This window comes from Anolis carolinensis, chromosome 1 (genome assembly GCF_035594765.1).
Source record: "Anolis carolinensis isolate JA03-04 chromosome 1, rAnoCar3.1.pri, whole genome shotgun sequence".
NCBI classification, from domain to species: Eukaryota; Metazoa; Chordata; class Lepidosauria; order Squamata; family Dactyloidae; genus Anolis; species Anolis carolinensis.
The window spans coordinates 171,629,361-171,654,596 of record NC_085841.1 but is presented as its reverse complement, the minus strand read 5'-3'; the positions used below and the strand labels follow the sequence as shown (position 1 = coordinate 171,654,596).

The 25,236-nt window shown below is 42.0% G+C and overlaps 1 protein-coding gene across 1 annotated transcript; it reads left to right on the top strand.

Annotated features, from left to right (window-relative positions):
• The first annotated feature begins 129 nt into the window (after positions 1 to 129).
• On the top strand, positions 130 to 24,244 carry cep68 (centrosomal protein 68). Its single transcript, XM_008114784.2, has 7 exons — positions 130 to 261; positions 13,896 to 15,323; positions 15,826 to 15,948; positions 19,887 to 19,983; positions 20,685 to 20,774; positions 22,033 to 22,199; positions 23,818 to 24,244. The coding sequence occupies exons 2-6, from the start codon at positions 13,896 to 13,898 to the stop codon at positions 22,185 to 22,187; spliced, it is 1,893 nt and encodes a 630-aa protein (XP_008112991.2). The 5' UTR covers positions 130 to 261; the 3' UTR covers positions 22,188 to 22,199; positions 23,818 to 24,244.
• Positions 24,245 to 25,236: the final 992 nt, after the last annotated feature.

Here is a 25,236-nt window from a genome sequence, read left to right as displayed (position 1 = left end):
CCCACCCCAGGCCCACATTCCAGGCAAGCCTCCGCCAGCTCCTGATTGGCTGAGGACTGCCGATCCCGGGTTAGCTCTCCAAGCGTCCATTTCTGCCCCGCCGCTCCTGGTTGGTGGAAGGCGCGCGGTAGAGGCGGGGTTGCGCGCGAGGAGGGAGGGAGGGGCGCGCGCATTGTGGCCCGGGGAAAGCGCGAGCCGTGGCGCGAGCTGCGGGGCAGGGTTCCCAGGCGGCATCTTCATCTTCGGCCCAGAGGCGGACAGGTCAGGAGGCGCTTCTCCCTTTTGCGAGGCAGGCCTTTGCTTTGCCTACTGCCAGGCTTTCCACCCGGGGGAACGGTGGCACCGTGGCAGCTGCATGTAAAGAGGGTGGCTGGGAGGAAACGGGCCTTTGCAAAGTGTGCCCAGGAGGCTGCATGGCTTCGCGTGGCCATGCCCTTACTCCCTTTGTTTCTCCGGCTCTTCCCCCCGGAGAGATACATCCCTTATTTAGGTTGAGGGTCCCTTCTCTGGAGATTTTTCGACTAAGAAGGCCATCTGTCGGGAGCGCTTTGGTGGTGTTCTTCCTGCCTGGACGAGATGGCTCTTGAGGTCTCATCCAACTCTACGATGCAAGGAAATAGTTAACAGGATGTCACCTTGAGGGGAAGGGGCAAGCTTGGTTTTCCTTTTGCTGCCTTGGAGACTATGGGTCCATCCAGACAGGCCCTATATCCCAAGATCTGATCCAAGGTTTTCTGTCTATCCCAGATTATCTGGCGGAGCAGACTCATATAATCCAGTGTAAAGCAAAAAACTTGGGATCAGATCTAGGGATTATAGGGCCTGTCTGCAAGGGCCCTAAGGCACAACGGAGCAATGGATTCAAATGGCAGGGAAAGGGATACTGCCTAAACAATAGGGAGAACTTCCTGACCGTTAGAGCTGTTTGACAAACTAGACTGCCTCATATTATGGTGGAGTCTCCTCTGGAGTTGATTAAGTAGAGATTGGATGGGTTGCTGTGATTTTTTTGGGCTGTATGGCCATGTTCCAGTAGTATTCTCTCCTGACGTTTCACCTGCATCTATGGCAGGCATTCTCAGGTTTGTTCAGAGGTCTGCTGACAGAGAACCCCAACCTTCACCCAGGTCAAAAAAGAAGCACACTTCAAGCCCTGACATCATGCAAACAGGATTTGCAAACCCCACCTCTTCCAAGGTGAACTGAACCTCCTAAACTGGGCTCTACAGGCCAATGGAGACCCCACTACAGACATCAGAAGAGCTGCAAGGCCAAGAACAAGCCCTGAGGGTCAAGACAAAGATTCATCTAGAGGAAAAGTGTTCTTACCATACATCAAGGGAACCACTGACTGCACAGGGAAACTGATGAAGAAACACAACCTACAAACTTATCTACAGACTCACTAAGAAAATTCAACAAATGCTATGTTCAGCAGAGGATAAAAGGGATTCTCTCACCTCTGCAGGAGTCTCATATACCATGCAGCTGTGGACAGGTCTACATAGGGACCACCAAACGCAGCATTGCCCAAACACGAATCAAGGAACATGAAAGGCACTGCAGACTAACTCAACCAGGGAAGTCAGCCATAGCAGAGCTCCTGATGAACCAACTTGGACACATAATATTATTTGAGAACACAGAAATGTTGGACCACTCTAACAACCACCTTGTCAGATGGTACAGAGAAGCCACTGAAATCTACAAGCATGTGGACAATTTCAACAGAAAGGAGGAAACCATGAAAATGAATAAAATCTGGCTACCAGTATTCAAAAAACACCAGAATAAAGACAGTAAATAAAGAATACCACTCAGAAACAGGAAAACTCCAGACAACAAACAATCAAGTGCCAGTTAACACCTCCCAAACAAAGGATGCCCCCAGGCAACAACAGCCAGGCTTTGCAGCTGCAAACCTACTCAATGGTAATCAAGCTTGTTAATTGCAATATACACACTTTCTTCAAGTAGACAAGAGTTCTTTCTCCACCCTGGACATTCCACAGATATATATTCACTCCTCTTGCCTCATTTTCAACAGACCTCTGAACAAACTTATAATAGCCACAGAGGTAGGCGAAATATCTGCAGAGAATACTACTGGAACATAGCCGTACAGCCCAAAAAGTTCACAGCAACCCAGTGATTCTGGCCATGAGAGCCTTCGACAACACAGTCTAGATGGCCACCTGTCAGGAGTGCTTTAATTGCATGGCTGAAGGGAGTTGGACTTGATGGCCCTTGGAGTCTCTCAGTGAACAATAAAGCTTTCCAAACACTTGCAGGGAAGACCGCTTTTGCATTTCCAAATCAGGTCTCCTTGCAATGAACATTGTGGAGCACAGTCTGTGGGTCTGGGGTGCCTTCTGTAGGATTTGTGGCATTCACTTACTGGAACTGACAAAACAAAAGATGGATTGTCTTCAGCACAAGCTTTTCTGTCTACACCACCACCCCTCACCCTGAAAGGCAGACAAAGGAGTGTGGATGACTTCCAAACTGTCGGGTTTCTCCCTGTGCATCAGGACAGAGGCTCCTTCTCTGGTCTTTCAGAATTGAACTTTCCAGGAAGACCTGAAGGGAGTAGCAGGCCCCATCTACACTAACCATTTAATATAGTTCAAAGCTACAGTTGCCAGACAACAAACTCTTAGAAAAGCACACAAAAGAAAGCCCTTCATGCACATTGCTGCTTAGTTGTTTTGAGTCATCACCATCTGGGCCTCAAACTGGTTTCAGGAGTTCCTCTGTGATCATTTGCACAGTGAAACTGTTTTATTCCATGCTGGTTTGAAACTGCATTAAAAGGTCAGTGGGCCCATAAATGCCTCAAGCCTGCCATAGAAATAGCAGTCGGTGCTGAGTTTATGATGCTATTATGCCAGATTAACAAAAAAACAAATTGGCCAGGCTTTTAAATGTTGGCCTGCAATAACATTTTGACTTGCTGTGCAACTTCGTTATATCTCATGATGTCATTTTGGTCATGCAATGTGTTTACAGGCCAGGTTCTGAATAAAGGTGAGGTTGCACTACAGAAATGCAGGTTGAACGTTCTTTATCTGGAATCCTAAAACCCAAAACTGGCTGAGATAGGGACACTTGCTTTCTGGTGATTCATTGTTTCATGTGCAAAACTATTAAAAATGTGCATAAGATCACCTTCAGGCTATGTTTATACAGTGTATACAAAGCATAAATAAATTTTGTGTTTAAACATGGGTCTCCTATGCAAATGTAAAAGTTCTAAAATCCTAAACATTTGTGGTCCCAAACAGTTTGCAGAAGGGATGTTATGATCCCAGCTGCTCCTCTTGAGAATGGAGTCATAGCAACTGTGGCTTTGATACCAGTGGGATGTGAGATTAATGCTACATCCCCAGATGTGGAGGAAATTATGCTACCAACTCTGTGTTCTTACTATATAAAATACAGATTATGTGCTTTGAACTGGATTATATGGCAATATGGATTATCTACTATCACTTGCCATCAGTGATATTCCAAGTATTAGTCAGCAGACTCATAATACTCCGCCTTGTTATATATGAATTTACTTCCACATCTTGGTTCTTCCTTGTTGCATGTATAGTGAACAGTAAACCCATTAGTCAAATGTGGAGTGTTGATAAAATAAGGGCCTCTTTCCTCCCAGCAAAAAAGAATGTCTTGAGTCTCCTGCATTGATGGGAAACAGATATCCAGTTGTGTTGTCGAAGGCTTTCATGGCCGGGATCACAGGGTTGTTGTATGTCTTTCGGGCTGTGTGGCCATGTTCCAGAAGTATTCTCTCCTGACGTTTCGCCCACATCTATGGCAGGCATCCTCAGAGGTTGTGAGGTATGGATATCCAGTTGTGCCATAAAACAACCATCTGGAAAAAGACTGTGCAGCCTGGACCAGTTCTCAAGTTCCTTCAATGTGAATGGTGTGATGTGAATGTTTATACAGTAGACTGTCAGGCCTCTTTCACACAGCTGTATAAAATCCACATTGAACTGGAATATATGGCAGTCTGGACTCAGATAACCCAGTTCAAAGCAGATATTGTGGATTATCTGCTTTGTTATTCTGAGTTATATGGCTGTGTGGAAGGGCCCTTAGTTAACCGGCACACATAGTGATGGATAGATAGATACCAGAGAAATCTAGTCTCTGGTTGCTTGAGAATTATATTAAAATAGGCCTGACTAATACTATACCATAGCATAAATTCTTTATTGATACTAATATTGAAATACAGTGATTAAAGGCAAATTGAGACAAATAAAGAACACTGAACATAATGTAACTGTTTTAAAATTGAAAGTATTTTTTATTCAATTTTTGTTGGTTGCTTGAGAGTTCTGGTTGCTTGACTTCTGGTTAACTGAGAATCTACTATATGCAGTATTTACTTTTTTGCATTATCAGCAATTACCAGGAATTGCTGTTTACTGAGCCCTGGTGGCCCTTTCAGTCTTTGGGGACTGGAGAATGTGCTTATTGTGCAAGAACTATAACATTTATGAAGCATTTAATTTTCTTCTTTGCTTTGTGCAACTGGGAGTGCAGTGTGCTTACATAACTACTGTGATTGCTTGTTGCTTAGCAAAATCATATATATATGCGCTAGGGTAGAACATCATGGTCCCTCAAAACCACCTTCTCCTGCAGCATCCATGTAGACGTGGATCTACAATGTAAGCATTTGGTGACACTGGCCCAACACTTGTAAACAATTCACTTTATTTGAATTTGTTTAAATTTATATATTTGTAAACAAGCAAAACCTATCTAGAGTAAAAGGTAAAGGTAAAGGTTTTCCCCTGACATTAAGTCCAGTTGTGTCTGACTCTAGGGGTTGGTGCTCATCTCCAGTTCTAAACCGAAAAGCCGGCATTGTCCATAGACACCTGCAAGGTCATGTGGCTGACATGACTGCATGGAGCGCTGTTACCTTCCTGTCGGAGCAGTATCTATTGATCTACTCACATTTGCATGTTTTCGAACTGCTGGGTTGGCAGAAGCTGGGGCTAACCACAGGCGTTCATTCCTTTCGGTCCGCAAGTTCAGCAGCTCAGTGCTTTAACACGCTGTGCTATCTGGGGCTCCAAGGAAAATCCCAACAAATCTGTTGACTTCTGCCATTGTTTCCACCATCCTTTTTGTTCCTGTTGGAACAAAAATATCTCATTGCATTTTTCTGTGAACTATGATGCAACATAGCAGAAGAGATGTGGTGTGATTGTCAACTGAAATGTTTTTCATTTAGGGCATAGGAATTCTCACTGAGGTCAGGAAACAACCCACAATTAACTATGCATTTGTGTTTTGATCCCATGAGTTTCATAAGGTATTTTGAGGCAAAGAATACTCAGGTTGTCCTGCCAGCCTTCCAAGTTGTTAAAACTTTTCCAAGTTGTACTGTCAGTATATTGGACTAATCATTGGGACCAGAATATACCATATTTACTCAAGTCTAATGTGCCATTGAATCTAATGCGCACCTCAATTTCCAATTTGCAGCCAAATGCAATGTGCAGCAGTAAAAGGTGGACTCTTTATAACTTGGCCAAAAAGGTGTGCATTACGGTGGCTGCGTGCTTAGAATTCTTCCAGCAATGGAAAGAAAAATCTTGGGGTGCACCTATGCAGTAGAATGGGTCCACTTTAACTGCCTTGATTTAATGCTATGGAATCATGGAGGCTGTAGTTTTATAAGATCTTGAATGCTGATTCTTCACCAAATTACAAACCCCAGCACTGAGTAACATTGAGCCATGGCAATTAAATTAGATATGATGTCCCTCAAATAGGAGCTCCAGGTGCACCTCCTTTTGCTTTGGCTCAGCACTAAGATTACCATATTATGCAAATCTAGTATGCCCCATGCAGTCATGCCAGCCACATGACCTTAGAGGTGTCTATGGACAACGCCGGCTCTTCGGCTTAGAAATGGAGATGAGCACCAACCCCCAGAGTCAGACATAACTGGACTTAACATCAGGGGAATCCTTTACCTTTAGTGTGCCCCTAATTTTGGCGAGATAATTTAGCTCAAAAAAGGTGATTGTTAGATTCCAGTAAATTCCTTAGTACAAGCTTTTAAAAAACAAACAAACAAACACGTGAGCACTGTAGCCCTTATAGGATGTCTTAGTTTCAAATACATTTAATTCAGTAAAGCCACTTGTTCATTGCATATTAGAATCTAGAAAATCATTTTCCCCTGAATTTGGAAGACTGCAGAACTGTGGAAAGGACAGTCAAAGGGCTGGATTCTGTATGAAGGGATGATGACGTCTCAAAGAGACTACTTGGAACGTGTCTGTCCTCTTGATGTTCCTGTTATGTACTTGGAAGAATTTTATTTGCAAGTGTTGAGTGAATGGGGCAGGGCTGTTCTGGTTTTAGTAGCACTGGAACTACTTTGGCCTTAGACAAAAGTAGCCGACATATGATCTCCTAGACGTTGCTGGACTACAGTTCCCATGAGCCCTAACCAATATAACCCATAGTAAAAGGTGAAAGAAACATTACTATCTGAGAGCCAACACATGATTAAAACCACCACGACTTCTCAACAAAAAAAGTAATGACCCCTTTTGAGAGATGTGTGTAAAATTACACTATGTGCAAGCCTATTTGGAAACCTCTGGGGTGTGCAGCTGGAAAGCAGTCTGTATTTGATCAGATGCAATAAGGCTTTTGGGCAGGGGTTGTATTATCTGAATAAGAACGGTATAAAGAAGTCTTATACCACGTTTCTCGCCAAATACATTTTTGTGCTGAGAGTTAATTCAAGTGCCAACTACATTGTTGTTTCCCTGTTTGTCTCAGTTTTAGGCTGCAGGCTGTTTCTTCTAGGCAGTAGACAAGAATGTAGCCATGGTGATGATGTTAAAGCACTGCGTAGTGTAGCTTTAATAATATGATAGTACACAAGAATTTAAATGAAGAGCTCTGCTGGATCAGATGGATCCCAAATTCACAGTGGCCTACCAGAAATCCACCATTTTGCGTTGCTTTTATTTCATGTTCCCCAAGGACTATTATGTTGAGAACTATTACATATGGTATTTGAGGTGGTACAAAACTATCATGACTAGTAAGCATGAATAGCAAGGGAAGATATAGAAAATATAAATATACATTACTCAATCGGGAATATTTACATAAGGTCAACACTTCCTAAAGTATTTTATAATTCAGTCTGGAAAGGTCTGTTAAATAGTATCAAGTCTCCATGGTTCAATCTTGTCTTGCATCATTTTTCTCTCTCCAGTCACATAAATGACAAAGTTCATGTGGTTCACTTTGGTGCTTTCTTTTGGGGAGAAAAAAACTCCCAAATTCTCATTGGAAATGACTTGGTGTTTGTGGCTGAAACATCCTTGGAGCTTTTTGTCCATGAAATAAAAATGGAAACTTCAGGTTAGAAGTCACGAGATATTGTTCATGTTTAAAAAATAATATTCACTTTGAAATATAGATTACGAAAACAATTTCTCACAGTAATAGGCCATTCATACATCCACATATATAAATGAGTAATGGTGTCTGTCCCTCCCACTAAACAACAAAAGTACAAGCCCCAGAACCTTGAAATTTGGCAGCACAATCCACCATCCTTGCCCCTACGTTCCGACAACAAAAAGAAAAGAAAAATAAAGTCCTAATTAGAGGGAGATGAATAATTGTCTTTAGCCAATTGCTACCAGTTAGAAGGCTAAGCTCCACCCACTTGGTCTCCTAGCAACCCACTCAGCCCAGGGGATAGGCAGAGTTAGGTTTCACTTAGGCCTCTTCCACACTGCCTATAAAATACAGATTATCAGATTTGAACTGGATTATATGGTAGTGTAGACTCAAGGCCCTTCCACACAGCTTATATAACCCATTTATAATCTTATATTATCTGCTTTGAACTGGATTATCTTGAGTCCACACTGCCATATAATCCACTTCAGTGTGCATTTTATTCAGCTGTGTAGAAGGAGCCTCATATAATCCAGTTCTAGGCAGATAATATAAGATTATAAATATACAGTAGAGTCTCACTTATCCAACATAAACACCCCGGCAGAACATTGGATAACTGAATATGTTGGATAATAAGAAGGGATTCAGGAAAAGCCTATTAAACATCACATTCCCTCACAACCGTATCTGTTACCAAACGGCCATCCATGTCTATGCCAGGCATCCTCATTGATTATGAGATCTGTTTGAAAACAGACAAGTGGGATGTTTATTTCTAGCTCACCAGTGATATCCAGGATGGGACAACTCTGATCTGTCTGAGGCGACCGTGAATGTTCCACTTGGCCACCTTGATTGCCACAGAATGTCCTTCCACCTTCAAGGCTTGCCTACTTCCTGCTTTGGAGAAGAATCCTTTGTTGGGAGATGTTAGCTGGCCCTCAGTACATCATGTCTGGAATTCCCTGATTGCTCAGTGCTGTTCTTTAGTTAACTGTCCTGATTTCACAGATTTTTTTTAATACTGGGAGCCACATTTTGTTCATTCCAGGCAGGCAGGAACCATCCAGGCTTTGAAGCTACAAGGCTATTCAGTGCCAATTCCAACATTCACACTTGCCTAAAGCAGACAACAGTTCTCTTCCACCCTGGTCATTCCACAGATATATAAACCCCACTTGCTTTCGTTACAACATATTTCACAACCTCTGAGGATGCCTGCCATACACGTAGGTGAAACATCAGGAGAGAATACATTTGGAACATGACCAGGCAGACCACAGATCTCAGAGCAACACAATACAAATGGAAACAAAAATAATAAAGTAAATACAAAAAATACATAAAAAAGCAAAATAAAATAATACAATTAAAAAACATAAATAAAAATAATATAATAAAATAATAAAATATAATACATACAAATAATTAAATAATAAGAACACAAATAATAATAAAAGAATAAAAATAACATAAATACAAATAATACAATAAAAATAATAAAAAACACTAAAAATTAATACAATAAAATACTTTACTAACAGAAAATAACTAAAAATAATACAAAAAATAATAAAATCTAATAAATAAAAAAGATAAGTTACAATAAAATTAATTATAAAATACAAATAACGTCAAATAAAAATTCCACAACAATTTTTAACCAATACCACCACCACTTTGCCACAGCAACGCTAGAGTCTCACTTATCCAAGCCTTGCTTATCCAAGGTTCTGGATTATCCAAGCCATTTTTGTAGTCAATGTTTTCTATATATTGTGATATTTTGGTGCTAAATTCATAAATACAGCAATTACTACATTGCATTCCTGCATATTGAACTTCTTTTATGTCAAATTAATACAATAAAATATTTTACTAACAGAAAATAACTAAAAATAATACAAAAAATAATAAAATATAATAAATAAAAAAGATAAGTTACAATAAAATTAATTATAAAATACAAATAATGTCAAATAAAAATTCCACAACAATTTTTAACCAAATACCACCACCACTTTGCCACAGCAACGCTAGAGTCTTACTTATCCAAGCCTCGCTTATCCAAGGTTCTGGATTATCCAAGCCATTTTTGTAGTCAATGTTTTCTATATATTGTGATATTTTGGTGCTAAATTCATAAATACAGCAATTACTACGTTGTATTCCTGCATATTGAACTTCTTTTATGTCAAATTTGTTGTATAACATGATGTTTTGGTGCTTAATTTGTAAAATCACAACTTAATTTGATGTTTAATAATACTACTAATAATAAAACTTCATTGACCTCAGGCCTGCCTTACACACAACCCCCTCCCGTCACAAGCCCCCTCCCGTCCCGTCACAATCCCCTCTCGCGGCCAGCCCCCCCTCCCTGCCCGGGACCCCCATTTCGCAGCCAGTCATGGAGGCTAGAGGTCATGACTTATGGAGGCGGCCTTTATGGGCCCTCAGCCCGAAGGCCGAGGCGGCAGCGGAGGCCAAGAGAATGGCGCGGCGGGCCCGGAAGGAGGCCGGGGAGGCCAGGCCAGCCCCCCGCCTCCTCCGGGCCCGATTATTCGCGGGGCTGGGCGACGAGGAGGGCAGCGGCGGGCGAAGCGAGGGCGGGAGGAGGCCTCCCCCGGCGCGGCCCCAGAGGCAGGGCCGCCTCCAGCCCCTCCTGGCCAGACCATCGCCGGAGGGGCCGCTGCCCTGCCTCGGGAGCGCCGGGGCGAAGGCGGGCCCCCGCGCCGCCCCCCAGCAGAGGCCCCTGAGGCGGCAGGGCGCGCCCCGGCCTCTGCTGGGGAGGCGCGGGGAGGCCGGGGGGGAGGCGGAGGGGGCGCTGCCCGCCCTGCTTCTCTTCCACCCGGCGCCCCCTCCGCGCCCTCCCCCGCGCCGGCCCGCCGGCCCTCCCGCCCGGAACACCGGAGAACACCACTGCTTCCCGCCGCTGCCCTCTCGCCTGCCCAGCCCACCGCGAACCCCGTGCAGCACGCCCATCCAGGACGAGTAAGTGCGCCTGCGCGGCTCCCTCATCCAAGCTAAACGGGCTGGCAGAAGCTTGGATAAGCGACTATCTTGGATAATAAGGAGGGATTAAGGAAAAGCCTATTAAACATCAAATTAGGTTATGATTTTACAAATTAAGCACCAAAACATCATGTTAGACAACAAATTTGGCAGAAAAAGTAGTTCAATATGCAGTAATGTTATGTTGTAATTACTGTATTTACGAATTTAGCATCAAAATATCACGATATATTGAAAACATTTACTGCAAAAATGGCTTGGATTATCCAGAAGCTTGGATAAGTGAGGCTTGGATAAGTGAGACTCTACTGTATGTATTAGCTGCTGTCCTTTGGTCCTATTGTTTTCATAATATTTATTTATTTATTTATTTACAGTATTTATATTCCGCCCTTCTCACCCCGAAGGGGACTCAGGGCGGATTACAATGAACACACATTCAATGCCAATAGACAAACAACATTCAGTTTAGACAGACACAGAGGCATTTTTTAACATCTTTCCAGCTTCACGATTTCCGGCCACGGGGAGCTGTTGCTTCACCATCCATTGGTGGCTGTTCTTCCTCTTCTTTTCCTCGTGAGCAGTTTTATGGTGTTGTAGATTAGTTAAATTAGCCTCCCGCATAAAGCGTACCTAAATTTTCCCTACTTGACAGATGCAACTGTCTTTCGGGGCTGCTAGGTCAACAGCAAGCCGGGGCTTTTTTTTTTTTTTTAATGGTCGGAGGCTTAACCCGACCCGGGCTTCGAACTCATGACCTCTCGGTCAGTAGTGATTTATAGCAGCTGGTTACTAGCCAGCTGCGCCACAGCCCGGCTCTCTGCTTCCAGAGAGCTTTAAGTATGTACTAACATTCATAAAGCACTGTGATCTATTCTGTCTTCATCACATAAATATGTTTAAATTTAAAAAATAGTAAAAAAACAAAGTGGTACAAAAACATGGGATAGTTACAAGTGGAAGATGGCTTTATTTGGATATCCTTTAAAATTCTGTGACTGAGGCAGAACAACTGAGGAATAAAAGCTTCATCTGATGTCATACAGGGAGTTCTGGCCAAGTAGAAAGTTGTTGTCACTGCTTTTCACTATGCCAGAAAATTCAGAATATGGCCCCTTCATAGCAGAAGGAGATGGCCCTCTATCAGTACACTCTGAAATATACACTCTGATGTTATGTAATATAGGCAACTGTGTTCTCATTGAATATTCTCAAACCATTATCTCTTCTAGTATGCATATATTCTGTATACTATTTTGGTATATATGCGGTATTTTCGTTAACTGGAACATACTGTTTGAAGTGGGAAATGTTTTTGTCCCTTTTGGTAAGGTGGTTCTTCACTTTAGACTTCCCTCTTGCCTTGTGTGTATTCCCTTTCCCTTCTTTGGGGTCTTTGCTGGAAGGGATTGTTTAGAAGAAAGGCTTTCCTGTCTTGGGAAAATACAATAGGGAGCTGCAGAAGGGAGGAAGGAAATGATATTTGCAGATGTTCTAGCCCTAACTGGGAGGAAATGAAAGGATCTGAAGGACACCTTGAATGTGTGGATTGTATATTATCTCGATGACCTCATGAAGTATTTCTCTGAGACGCTTCAGTTATACAAGTTAGGCTTGAGTTGTTCATACAGATTTTGTATGACCCCTTGTGGCCCCTTCTACTTTGCTATATAATCCAGAATATCAAAGCAGATAATCCACATTTGAACTGGATTATATGAGCCTACACTGCCATATAATCCAGTTCATAGCAGATAATCTCGATTTTATGATAGTGTCAATGGGACCAGTTACTTGCACTCCAAATGCAGTTTAACCTTTACTCCTGATTGTGCATGCAGGTTCACTTATCTCACGTGATTCTCAGTTGTTTCTTCTGAAGTAGTTGGTGCTTTGGGTACTGACACATAGTTTGGGTATGATTCTGTTGGTGGTGGGTTTTTGGATCATTGCAGAGGGTGGAATTTACTACTTTTTCCATGTAGTGACTCCAGTCTTCCCCTTTGTTTCATGCTACTCACAATGATGGTTTAGTTAGGAAGATACAGCCTCAGTGTTAGAATGAAAAAAATGATCAAGCTGACTGTTCTTTATGGTTGTTTTTATTTCAGATACTACATTTTGTCCACTAATTTAAAAGAAATCTGCTTTGCAGATGGCTTTGGAAGTGAAAAAATCTCCTTTTGATGTTTTTTTGAGGACAATGCTGAAGTGCTATGGTAGGTGGATCTAGAGATTAATAACCCAGACTGCTTCATAGGGTTCACTGGCACTTGGATGAGAAAGATGGAGGGTGGAGAATGTAGAGCTGCAGAGCAAGCTAGTCATGTACTTTTTAGATTTTTGGAAAACAGTCAGAACATCTTAACATATCTTTCATGCCATCTAACAGGTTTTGCAAGTGAAATATGTGAAACGGTTACCAATTATTTGCTAAAATGCTAGGAGCAGTGATGTTCCTCAGGGTCATTGTAAGTTCACTTCACTTCACTTCGCTTTATTTCTTAATTAGTCGCTCTCCACCAGAGTGCTCCGAGCGACTTAGAATTTAAAATATCATTCCACAAAATAAAAACATTCAACATAAAAACATTCAACAGTGACTATTTGGCAAACTAGATCTGATCTACTCAGTTGGAAATGGCTTGATGGCACATAACAACAGCATTGCCTTTGTAAAGAAATAACATTAACAAAATTGGGGAGAAAATTATAGATGGTTTCCACATAATTTGAGTGAATGTGGTCTGGGTGGTTCAGCAGTGTTACTGACTTATTTAACATGCACGAACCATACACTAGAGCCAGCGTTCTCAAACTTTTTCAGCAAAAGTTTTTCATGGAGCCTCAATAAATGTTTATGTATTATATATAATGTATATATAGCAGTCATGGTCAAACTTTTTGAGTACCATAAACTTAACAGTATTTCAGTGGAAGGCCCTCCAGTTCAACCCCCTTTTGCCATGCAGGAAAAACACAATCATAGCATGTCCTGAGTTGTGGGAAGGAAATAGGGTTTTGGAAGCAAGCAAGGTGAGCGGGAAAGGATCTGGGTGATGAGGAAGGTGAGGAAAAAATGATTTTGCTGGCAAAGGGAGGAGTGGTGAGAGAGAGGAGCAGGAAAGAGGAGGAAACGCTCAGAGGAGGAGGGAACCGCGGCGCCTCTCAGTATGCTTCGCGGAGCCCCACTTTGAGAACCACTGCACTAGAGAAACCTTCAGAAGTATCTATAACTTGCATAAATAAATAGATGTGAAATGTGTCCTGAAATATAAGCAAATGGAACAGGATTTGTGTAAATAAATTCAGAGAACAATTCAGCTACTCTGAATTTAATACAGTCTTGAAAATAAATAAGAAATGGTCTTTTCATCTGTTTCTCCTTTTCTAAATGGCTTTCACAGATGACTACAGTCAAGCACTCAGAGTCTAGTTTGCTGGATTCGCCAGGAATTCTTCCACCCAAATCTGTGACTTCTACCTGCTACAATTCTGCCACTAGAGCCTTTCACAGCTTTAATAGGAAACAATTGTGGTTTACCACTAATTCATCCACTCCGAAACATTGGCTAGGTAAAAAAAACCCAAATTCTAATGATGTCACACCCGCGTTATCAAGAACCAACATTTCCTTACAACCGACAGAAGTCTCTGATTTTGGATGGGAGAAAATTGTAAGATCAAAAAGGTTTTCAGCTCCAGGGGTTCTTTTGTTGCCTGAAATACCCACTTCTTCAAATCTGCACCCTCTGTCTGATCATGAAGGAAGCCCCAGGCTGAGCACATGCAAGCAGTCGCCTATGGTTACTTGCTCATTGATGGGTCAAGTGAGAAAGATGTCCTCTTTCCAGGCTGATTACTGGGCATGTGCAATACCTGATTCCTTACCACCATCACCAGACCGTCAATCCCCTCACTGGAACCCCAACAAAGAATATGAGGAATTGCTCGATTATACCTACCCTTTACGGCCAAAATACAAGCTTGCACAGAACATCCAAGACTCCACTGTCCATGATTCTGGAGTTGACCTTGACAGCTTCTCCATTTCTCCTGAAAGCACCCTGAAATCTGTGAGCATGCAAGACCAGAAACCTCCGGTTCTGGGGACCCCGAGTACACAGAGGTTTTTGACCCCCTTTTTGAATAAACTCGAAGGCTCAGATCTGGTTTCTCAGTGCAATCTTTCACCCATTGGGAAAGTGTCATCTGAAGATGGTGGTCTTTCTTCAGAAAGAAAGGGCATTTCTCATGAGAAGGTGCATAGTTTCTCTCCAACGTGCTATGAACATGCTCCATCCAGTTTGGCCAACCGAGATAAAAATGGGTGGAACGCAAGAGGACATGACAATCTCAACAGGATGGATATCGCTCATAGCAGCTTCATACGCTCAACAAGGGTGCTACCCTTACGAAAAGAATACTCTGGTGATGATGAATATCTCTCCTTACCCCCCAGACTCAAGGAGTTAGAGACCTTGGCTCTGCAGCTGACTGATTTGTCACTGACTGTAAGGAAACCTGAATATGACTGTGCGCATGATGGTTTCCCATGCATCAGTGTGAATGGAAAGCAACTTTTATCGGAAGTTCAGGCCGATGGCGGCAGTAATGAGAGCCAGTGGGAACTGTATTGCGATTCTCCTGGTAGCTTTCACAAACATGGTGAAGAAGACTTTCTGAGCCATCAAGGCTGGAAGGACTCTGAAAATGTGCTAAGAAAGGCTGCAAGTAGTGATCTTGTTGAAATAGGAAGCCTTGAGTTCCAAATTAGTGAAAGTAATCAGGGCAAGGAGGAAAGAAATGGAAGCTCTCTTGCAGACCACATCAAGGTAAATAAATTCCAATCCAAATCTAATGAACTTATTATCTGTGTCTGATATTTTATATGGTACTTCGGTTGTAAGCCCTCAAGGAAAGGGTGCATATTGATCTGGAAATAAGTCCTCAGAATGAGGGAAGGGCTGTAAAAAACCTCACTTTTACAATTTATTACCATTCTCCAATTTCTTGCAAACATTCTAACCCTTTCCCTATATCTTGTTTTATGGCTGGAATAACAATTATGGGAAAGCTTGAGGGTTATATCAAATCATTTAAAGTTCTTACTGATTCTTAGCTTTGCTGTTTTACAACAAGTCCGACAGTAAATTTTTTCAGGTTTACTTTTCATATAATTATAAGATTTTCACTAACAATAAATATGAAATTGTTTTTATGAGTTTGTCAGCTGCACTTACTTGCGTTAACGGGAAGATAAAAATGTGATCACAAAATAATGTTACAATTTCTTGTGGCTCTAATGGATACCTTTCTTTTGATTCACCTAAGTAGATGTTCTGTGGCCAGCTAGAAGAGCTCATTTGTTGGCTGCACAAAGTAGCAGACGTTACAGACAACTGGATTCCTCCCAAGCCAGATGTTAAAAGTGTTAAGGCAGCACTCCAGAACTACCTGGTAATTATCTCCTCCCGTTTTCAATGCATTTGAGCAGAAAGTTTATTATTTATAACGACGTGACTGGCCTTTGATTAGGAGATTCCCCCTGAACATTAAGAAGAACTTCCTGACTGTAAGAGCTGTTCAGCAGTTGAACTCTCTGCCTTGGAGTGTGGTGGAAGCTTCTTCCTTGGAAGCTTTTAAACAGAAACGAGATGGGCATGTATCATGGGTGCTTCGATTGTGCTTTTCATGCACGCCAGGGGGTTGGACTAGATGGCCCATGTGGTCTCTTCCAACCATATGATTCTAAGTCTTTACAGATATTGGGAGAATGGCAATAATTGTGGTCTGCTTTGAGGCTGCTTGGGTCAAGTCCAGCCCCTTTCCATCTCTATGTTCCATTATTTTGGAGGAAAGAGGCCTGTTTGCTCAAAGGCAGGAAGGAGAATTGGGATATATAGAAAAAGCCCCAGTCTTCCATGGGATGTGCCTAGCCTATCGGCTCAGACAAATGCCTTCTGTCAGTGGTCATCTACACAGATATCAGCTTTCAAAGCAGTTTCCTTTTGGACTACAGTTTTCAGAATCTCCTGTCTACATCTTCTTTCACTCTACACATTTATAGCACTGTTATTACATTTTAACTGCCACATCACCATCCTTGGGATCCTGTGATTTGCAATTTAGAGATGGGGTATTTCTTAGGCAGAGAGCACTAGTGCTGTACCCAGGCCACAATCGCCAATATTCCTTAAGATGTAGCCATGGCAATTAAGTGGAACTACAGTGCTATTAGACAGGAAAGCTTGGAGAAGAGAATGATGTTGGGGAAAATGGAAGGAAAAAGGAAGAGGGGCCGACCAAGGGCAAGATGGATGGATGGTATCCTTGAAGTGACTGGCTTGACCTTGAAGGAACTGGGAGTGGCCATGGCTGACAGGAAACTCTGGCATGGGCTGGTCCATGAGGTCACAAAGAATCGGAAGTGACTGAACGAATAAACAACAACACAGTGCTATTAACTGTGAAGCAGCATGATAGGTCCCTTTGTCTGTAAGGTCTGCATTTGTACCTTATTCTAATTCTTTTGCAAAGCTTCTGTTGTTCTGGGTGTTCAGACAATAAAAACAGAGGCACAGAGATGCTGAAGCCATTTAGCTTTCTTTATGAGAGCAGGCCAACCTTTAAAATATGGCAGGCATTTATTCTACTTACACTGCCTATGATGTGTACTTTCTTTAAATTGTCAACCAGTGGATGGATCAGTAGAAAAAATTTGCAGTGCTGCTGCTCTTTGGGAAAAATGAACTTAGAACAGTTGCTCTGGTCCCTTAGTGGATGTGAAAACATTTGAGGCCTTTTTGGATAAAGCTGTGCAGTGCAGTTCTAAACTCAGAAGTTGGCTTCAAAGAACCTTTTCCCCAAGGAAGAGTGTATTGGATTGTAGTCCACATGAGTTATTTATGTATAGGCAGATTAGAAATCCTTAAAAGAATGGAAAAAATCAAAAAAAGGGTTAGCAGAAGCAAAATACAAATTGATTTGGTTTTTTTATTGTGTCAGAAGCGACTTGAGAACTTCAAGTTGCTTCTGGTGAGAGAGAATTGGCTGTCTTCAGAGATGTTGTCCAAGGGATGCCCGGATGTGTTATCATCCTGCTGGGAGGCTTCTCACATGTCCCCACAAGCTAAAGCTGACAGACAGGAGCTCACCCCATCTCGCAGATTTTAACCGACAATCTTCAGGTCAGCAACCCAACCTTCAGGTCAGCAGTCCAGCTGGCACAAGGGTTTAACCATTGCACCACCACAGCTCCTTAAATTGATGGTGAAGGACAATGACTATATGATAAGAACAATCTATCTATCTATCTATCTATCTATCTATCTATCTATCTATCTATCTATCTATCTATCTATCTAAAGTGAAAACCTGTATGTGTGTATGTGGCACAGGTGTCTGCTCACACAGACAGCCTCCAGCCTCCTCAAACAGGCTATAGTTCCCAGTGCTGAGAAGCTAGCAAGTCACTCCTTTGCACTGACATTGTGGTTACAGCGAGCTCCATGAACATGTAGCCCAACTCCTGCCAATGTCCTCCCCAAACACTATGGCCCACCACCCAAGGAATGCTTTCATTTGGGGACCATTTCATCCTAGATTTTGCTTTTTCCATCACAGGCAGGCATCCCAGGGTCCTCCATTGCTGGGGAATTTGCATGACCCCGCCTACTGCCCTTCCCTTTCAAATCTGTCTGCATAACAAACAGAGCAGAACTGAGCAACAACTAAACTTACTGGAGGAGTCTGGGGGATTGAAGTTGTAGTTTATCCTGCATCAAGTCAGAGCATTGTGACTCCTACTGGGAAATTTAGAGGACTTGTAGTTCACCTACACCCAGAATGCTATGAACCTAAACAATGATGGGTCTGGACCAAACTTGCCATTCATACCTGATATGCCCAGATTTGAATACTGGTGGGTTTGGAGGGGAATTGGCCTGGACATTTGGGAGTAGTAGGTACTGGGATTTATAGTTCACCTGCAGTCAAACCCCACCAATGATGGACCAGGATCAAACTTGGCACAAAGAGCTCCCATAACCAATAGAACATATTGGACAAATTTGGGGGGAAAGGGAGTTATAGTTCACCTGCATCCAAATTTGCACAGAGAAGTCTCATGACCAACTGAACATACTACAGGGGTTTATGGGAATGGGTCTTGCTTTTGGGAGTTGTAGTTCACCTGCATCCAAAGACCACTGAACCCAGCCAATGACGGATCTGGACCAAACTGGGCACACAGACTGAACATTGCCTGCTGTGAATACTGACAGATGTTTTGGGATAATTGCCCCGGGAATCTGGGAGTTGTAGTAGTTCACCCCCATCCAGAGAGCACTGCAGCCAGGCACAGATCTGGATCATGCTTGCTACACAGACCCAAAATGGCCAACTTTGAATACTGGCAGGGTTTGGGAAGGATTGAATCATGATTCTGGGAATTGTAGGTCACCCACTCTAAGCTGAGAATACCTAACATTCAAATACAAATAATGCCCTTTTCAAATAACCCGAGCACCACCGGGTCCCCAAGCTAGTACAAAATAAATGACAAAGAGAAGGACTATTTGTGAATCAAATAATACAAGACATAATGAAGGGGACGAAGGAAATCAAAATGGAGAAATACAAAGAATTAGAAAAGAATTTTTTACTAAAATGTTATAGGACTCCAGCCCAATTGCCCTATATGATAAAAGGAGTAAGCCCAATGTGCTGGCACTGTGGAAAGAATAAAGGATGGTACTCACACATGTGGTGGGAATGTTCAAAAGTATCTACATTCTGGGAAATGATAATAAAAAACGATGGAAAGAATATTTAAAATATCTATACAAGTAAATTTAGACATGATACTAATGGGAATATTAGGAAACAAGAGAACGAATGGAAAGGAACAAGAACTGTTTAAAACTATATAGTTCGAGCTGGACCAGCAGTAATCACATGCGGGTGGAAAGATGAAAAAAGTGGACATTGGAGAACTGTAACATATATATGAACAGGTTCAATTTCAAATTATGACAAGTGTAACAAAGGAGGATATGCAAGAGGATAAAATAGAGGAAATAAAAAACGAACGGACAACATATATAGAATGGGTCAAAATGGACAGCAAAACAAATGTTACAGAGGTGTTAACTCTTCCAGCTGCGATCAATATTATATATACATATACATACATACATACATACATACATGCATACATATATGTCTTGGGACCTCTGACTTCCTCATGTCCCTATGATGCTTCCCCATTGATTCTGCTAACTAGGGCTAGTGAACGTTGTAGTCCATAAATATCTGGAGGGCGTTCGTATATTCTCTTCACATTTTGAATAGTGTATCTATTAGACATCAGAAGCACCACTTTTTTTTTTTTGCAGGAGTTCAAAAAGGATTTAGCTGAACACCAAACACTGACGGAAGGTGTCTTGCAGGATGGGGAAAGGCTTCTCCAATGCATGGCATCAAGTTCAGCAGGTAAGGAGAGATTAGGGTGTGGGACAGCTGGAGGCAAACTATGATGCTGAAAGAGCTAAAGCACTTAAGGACCTGTGAAATGTGTTGTTGAAGGCTTTTTTATTTATTTTATTTTTTATTGCACAACAGACTTGTGCAGTATTTCTAGAAACACTGAGGTTTCTACCTGTTGCAGCTTTAAAAATATGGATCGTGATCCAGCCAAAGATAACTGCCTTAATGGTGTGTTAGTTTACAGTTCTGCTACTTAGAATTCAGACTGTTGATTTCAGCAGAACTTACTCTAAGGTGAGATGGTGTAAGATTGCCCCCTCAGGCATAAAATGTTACATTCAGAAAGACTTGAAAATATTTAACTTTGGAAGAAACATGCCTGGTTTTTATTTTTGGCTTTGAAAAAGAACAGCCAAGGTTGGTTGTTTTCTGAAAACTTACTCTTTTTCCAAACCTAATTTGGAATGGATTCAAATGTTTATCTGCATTGAATGGAGCAGTGCAGAATAGTACAAATGAGGTGTTCATCCGCTATTGTGTACTACAGCAGGGAAACTTCAGGCTCCTGGGAGTGATGTACTGTGTTCTTTAAAGAATATGTAGACCTGTAGCAATTAGCTAATAATTAATTAGTTCTACTTCCGTCCCATTTTAATTCTCAAGAGCTGAAGCTTTTCCTCTTCTCCCCATCCTGTTTTGTCTTTAAGAAAATTATTGTGAATGGGGGCAACCACTGAGAGAGGCCTATTGTCACCTCTCCAATCTACAAGTAGCTGCATCTTACTCTTGCTCTGAAGGTAATGCTCTGATCCCCCCCCCCCCCATCTTTAAAATTTGGCATGAAGTATGTGCACCTTGTTTTTAAGCAGAATCACACTTGCGGGAAATTTTTTGCCACTGCAGCAAATTTATTTGGGTTAATGTTACGGTGTAGGAGCAGGCAGAGCTCTCAAAAATAAGATCACTTCTGCAGGCCATGTGTCCCCCATTCTTGCTCGAATTCCTATACTATTCTCTATGCAGTACATTCCAGTTGTTAGGCATCAGTGCTTCACCTAAGGATTTTAACTATGTGCAAAATCAGTTCCTGTTCTTTAGCTCATCATAGCAGTCTAATGTCTAAAGGGCTTTGTCTTAACTGTTATTAAAACAACCCTTCTGTTCTAGCTGCTACTTAAATTTCTGCAGGTTTAGCAGAGGAGGTAGATTACTTGCCCAGGGTTAATCTTTGTGTAGCTAAGCAGAAATCTGAGCCACGTTATCTTCTGACAGGTATAATAGGACTAGGAGCCCCCAGTGGCACAATGGGTCACACCCTTGTGTCAGCAGGACTGCTGACCAAAAGGTCGGCGGTTCGAATCCTGGGAGCGGAGTGAGCTCCCGTTTGTCAGCTCCAGCTTCCCATGTGGGGACATGAGAGAAGCCTCCCACAGGATGGTAAAACATCTAGGCATCCCCTGGGTAATGTCCTTGCAGACAGCCGGTTCTCTCACCAGAAGTGATTTGCAGTTTATCAAGTCACTCCTGACACATAAAAAGGTAAGAGGGCTTTAAATACTATTTTTCAGCAGATTGCTTTGTCATTTCCATCCCTTTACTAAAGCTGCCTGTTTTCTTGTACAATAGTTTCCATTCTTGTAGTGTAGTGTAGTAGTGCAGTAGTGTAACCCTGTGCCCCCATGAGCCACTTTAAGGAAAGATGTGGTGGTGTTGTGTGCCTGCATGCCATTTCTGAGTTAGGGTGACCCTAAGGTGAACTTTCTGTGGGGTTTTCTTGGCTAGCTTTGTTCAGAAGGAGTTTGTTTTTGCCTTCCTCTTGAGGCTGTGACTTTCCAAAGGTCATCCAGTGCATTTCCAAGGTTGAACAGAGATTCAAACCATTTGGCAATGGTAATCCCAACACCAAGCTTTCTCTTAGGGAAAGCTACCTTGTCCATTTGTCGTCTCGAGAGACAAACCATTGCTATTCTCGTACTTCTTGCTGCCTACTTGTCTAGAATAGTTCTGATATAATCTAGCTGTTTCACTTGGCTGTTGTTTGTGCTTGCTGGCTAGTTCTACAGGATACTCTGCATTTGATTGGAAAACAAACTGAAGAGCTTGAAACCCACGCCGAACGCCTGTATGAGTCTGTTCTCTCTGTTGTGGATACCCTTGGTGCTGGCTTGATGGAGAATTGTGATACACAACCAGTAGGAGCCCAGTCATAGTCATCCAAGTAGGTAAGCAAAGAAGCCATATCGTGTTCTAACAATGACTAGTGTCCTTTTCAGGTCCACTTAATGAACTGGAGAAAAGACTGAGGAAGTTGGATAGCTACATCTTCAGCTTATCTGTTTTAGGGTTTTTCAGAAACCTTCCAGATGTACAAAGATAACGGCTGTAGCTTACGTTTTGGCTTGTTGGGTGGGGAATTCAAAACATTTGAGAAGAAAAAATTGGGTTGAAGAATAATGGGTAAGCAGTTCTGTGTTTGCAAACTGTAATAGGCTTAGTAGTAATGTAGATTTTTTTGTGGCACAGATGCAGGGATAAAAACATTGGGATATACAGGAGTGGGAAAAGTAGGTCTGTTATACATAAAATGTTGATGTATTGCTGCAGTAGAAGGGCTTCTCCACAGGACTGTCACTTCTATTCTTTGCCTTTTTTGTGCACAGAGTAGACTTTGTAGAGTCTGTGCAGCATAAGCTAGAAACAACACAAGATAAACTTGGGCCTCTTTACACAGAAAGTCAATTGGAACAAAAAAGTGCTGCACCTTCAATTGAATGGACAGTCAGGTGGAAAACTATTTTATTTATTTTGCTGTGTAAGTGCACATGAAAGGAGGGGACAGTAGAGCATGCACAATGGAGATGGAAAACATCAGGAAGAGCCTCCATGGACGGGTAATAGTGTAGATAGTAGGATATACATTTGATTTTTTTTACCTGGGTTATAAGTATTGCGAACACCTAGCACAGACTGAAGGATACTTCAAGCTTCTGGGAAATGTGTTTCACTGGAATCGCAATGTTCACCAACTGGAATTAGATGTACAATATAAGAGACATACGCCTAGTAGCATTAAGGAAGACTGTGTTTATGTGTATAAAACTCTCATCAAAGATTTAGGTGTGCAACCCCCACTCTAGTCCACATACAGTAAAGTTCTGGTTATCTGACATAAACTGGCGGACCGAATGTTGGATAACCGAAACTGTTGGATAACAGGGAGGCCCTATTATCTCTCCCAGCAAGACAGGTGCTTTTCCCTCCAGGGAAACAACTGGCTTGGAGAGGCCCGCTGCTACCTAGAAAAACAGCTGTTTTTCTAGGCAGCAACGCACGGGGGCATCTCAAAGCGCTGGACGCTTGCCAGGAGGGAAAAGTGTGCGCCGGTCGCATCTCATCCCTCCCAGCAAGCACCCGGCTTGAAGAGGCCCACTGCGTGTTGCTGCCTAGAAAAACAGCAGTGCGCAGTATGCCTCTCCGAGTGCTGGGCACCCTCCAGAAGGGGCAAGACATTGGATAATACGGTGTGTTGGATAAGTGCAAGTCGGATAACTGGAACTCTACTGTAGCTCCCTCCACATCGGAATTTTTCACTTTAGCAGTCTGGAGACTGAGGTGATAATTGTGTTTTGGGTTAAACTGTATGAAGTTGGAAGCTCTTGCAAACATGTTTCAAGATATCCAGAGATCTTTCAGTGAATTCTGAGCTTCATAAAAAAAGCTTTACTGAAAACTGAGCATGCTCTGTGTGGGTTCAAGTTTGTCAGGAAGTCTCATGTATTTGGTTGCACAATGTGAGAAAGACAGCAAAGGAATACATACTTTATTACTGTTTTGTTTCAGATAACATCCTGGTTGATGTGGACATTTTGTAGGCTAACTTTATCTGAATAAAGGAACTACGTCTATCTCTAAGGAGCCTTATAGCACTGGCCTAAAAAGAGTGTTAAACTATTTGAAAACTTCACCTTCAAAACACTGATCTACTGGACTGATTTCAAGCTTGACTTCAAAGTTTAACAATTACAGGCAGCTGGCTTCAGTCATCAGCACCGGTGTTGGAAAGCGCCGAGAAAATACCTTTACCTGATTTTGGAGTTATTGGTGATTCTTCTAACATTTGAGTTAATTAATATTTTCTGCTTCATGAAGTGAATGACTTCAGTGCCTTTTCCTCCTGTGTACATTCTCTTTCAAAACTGTCTTCTAAGGATTTATTAACATTTCTCTGGAATACTACTTTTTAAATAAAAGTTATTTTATCACTGTATGATCATCTTGTTTTGTTCCTTGAAGTTGTTTCCAGTTTATGGTGGTCCCAAGACAACCTTGTTGCATGGATTTATTTACCTGACTAAAAGAAGTTTTGATTCTTTCCATTGCAGTTAAGACCAGCTTCTGACAGTTTTTAAGACTTCACAAACTTATATGTGTCCGCCCTTTTCTTCTGAATAACTTGTGGCCCTTCCAGCGCTTTTGGATAACTCTTCCCAGTATCACTCACCACTAGCAATGCTGGTTAAGGGCTGTTGGGAGTAGCATTCGAACATTTGGCCACACCCTCATGTATGGACACAGGTTATAACTATCTTAGCATAACACATCCGAAGCACACCAGTTAAGACTGGCATGAATTGTAGTTGATGTATTGGTTCAAAAGCTGCTCCCTTTTCTGATCCTACATTGGGAAGCAATGTCCCAGTAGGCCTTAAATAAGTCTGAATGATTTGATCACTTTTTCCTGAACTGTTAATACAAAGTAAGTTAAAACTGTGTGGTCAATATTTACAAATAGAAGCTTTATGTGTTTTAAAGAAATGTGTTAATTTATAATGCTTTCAGTTAGCCATTTAATTGTTGGTATGTTTCTGGGTTATTTTTGAAGCCCCCGTCTTAGATAGACAGAAAAAAGAAGTGTTCCAGTCCTTGACAAACCTACTTGATACAGGCCTGTTAGCCAATTTTTAGAGCTGTTAGTGTCTCCGATCTGCAACGTATATGTCATCTCCATGTATGATTTATAGGGTTCAATAGGATCTGCCTGAACCACTCACTTTGCTCAAACCCCAACATTATTTTTCATGCAGCTCTGGGTGGTAATTCTCACTACTGTAGCAAACAGTAAAGTTTGCTCACCCCCCACTTTTCATGATTTGCTGAAGGGAAGCACATTTAAGTAGCAATTTCAACTACTTAGGTTGCTTAAAGCACTTAGGTAAATGGCTGTTACATGCTGAACTGTGGGTGACACATTTTAATTTT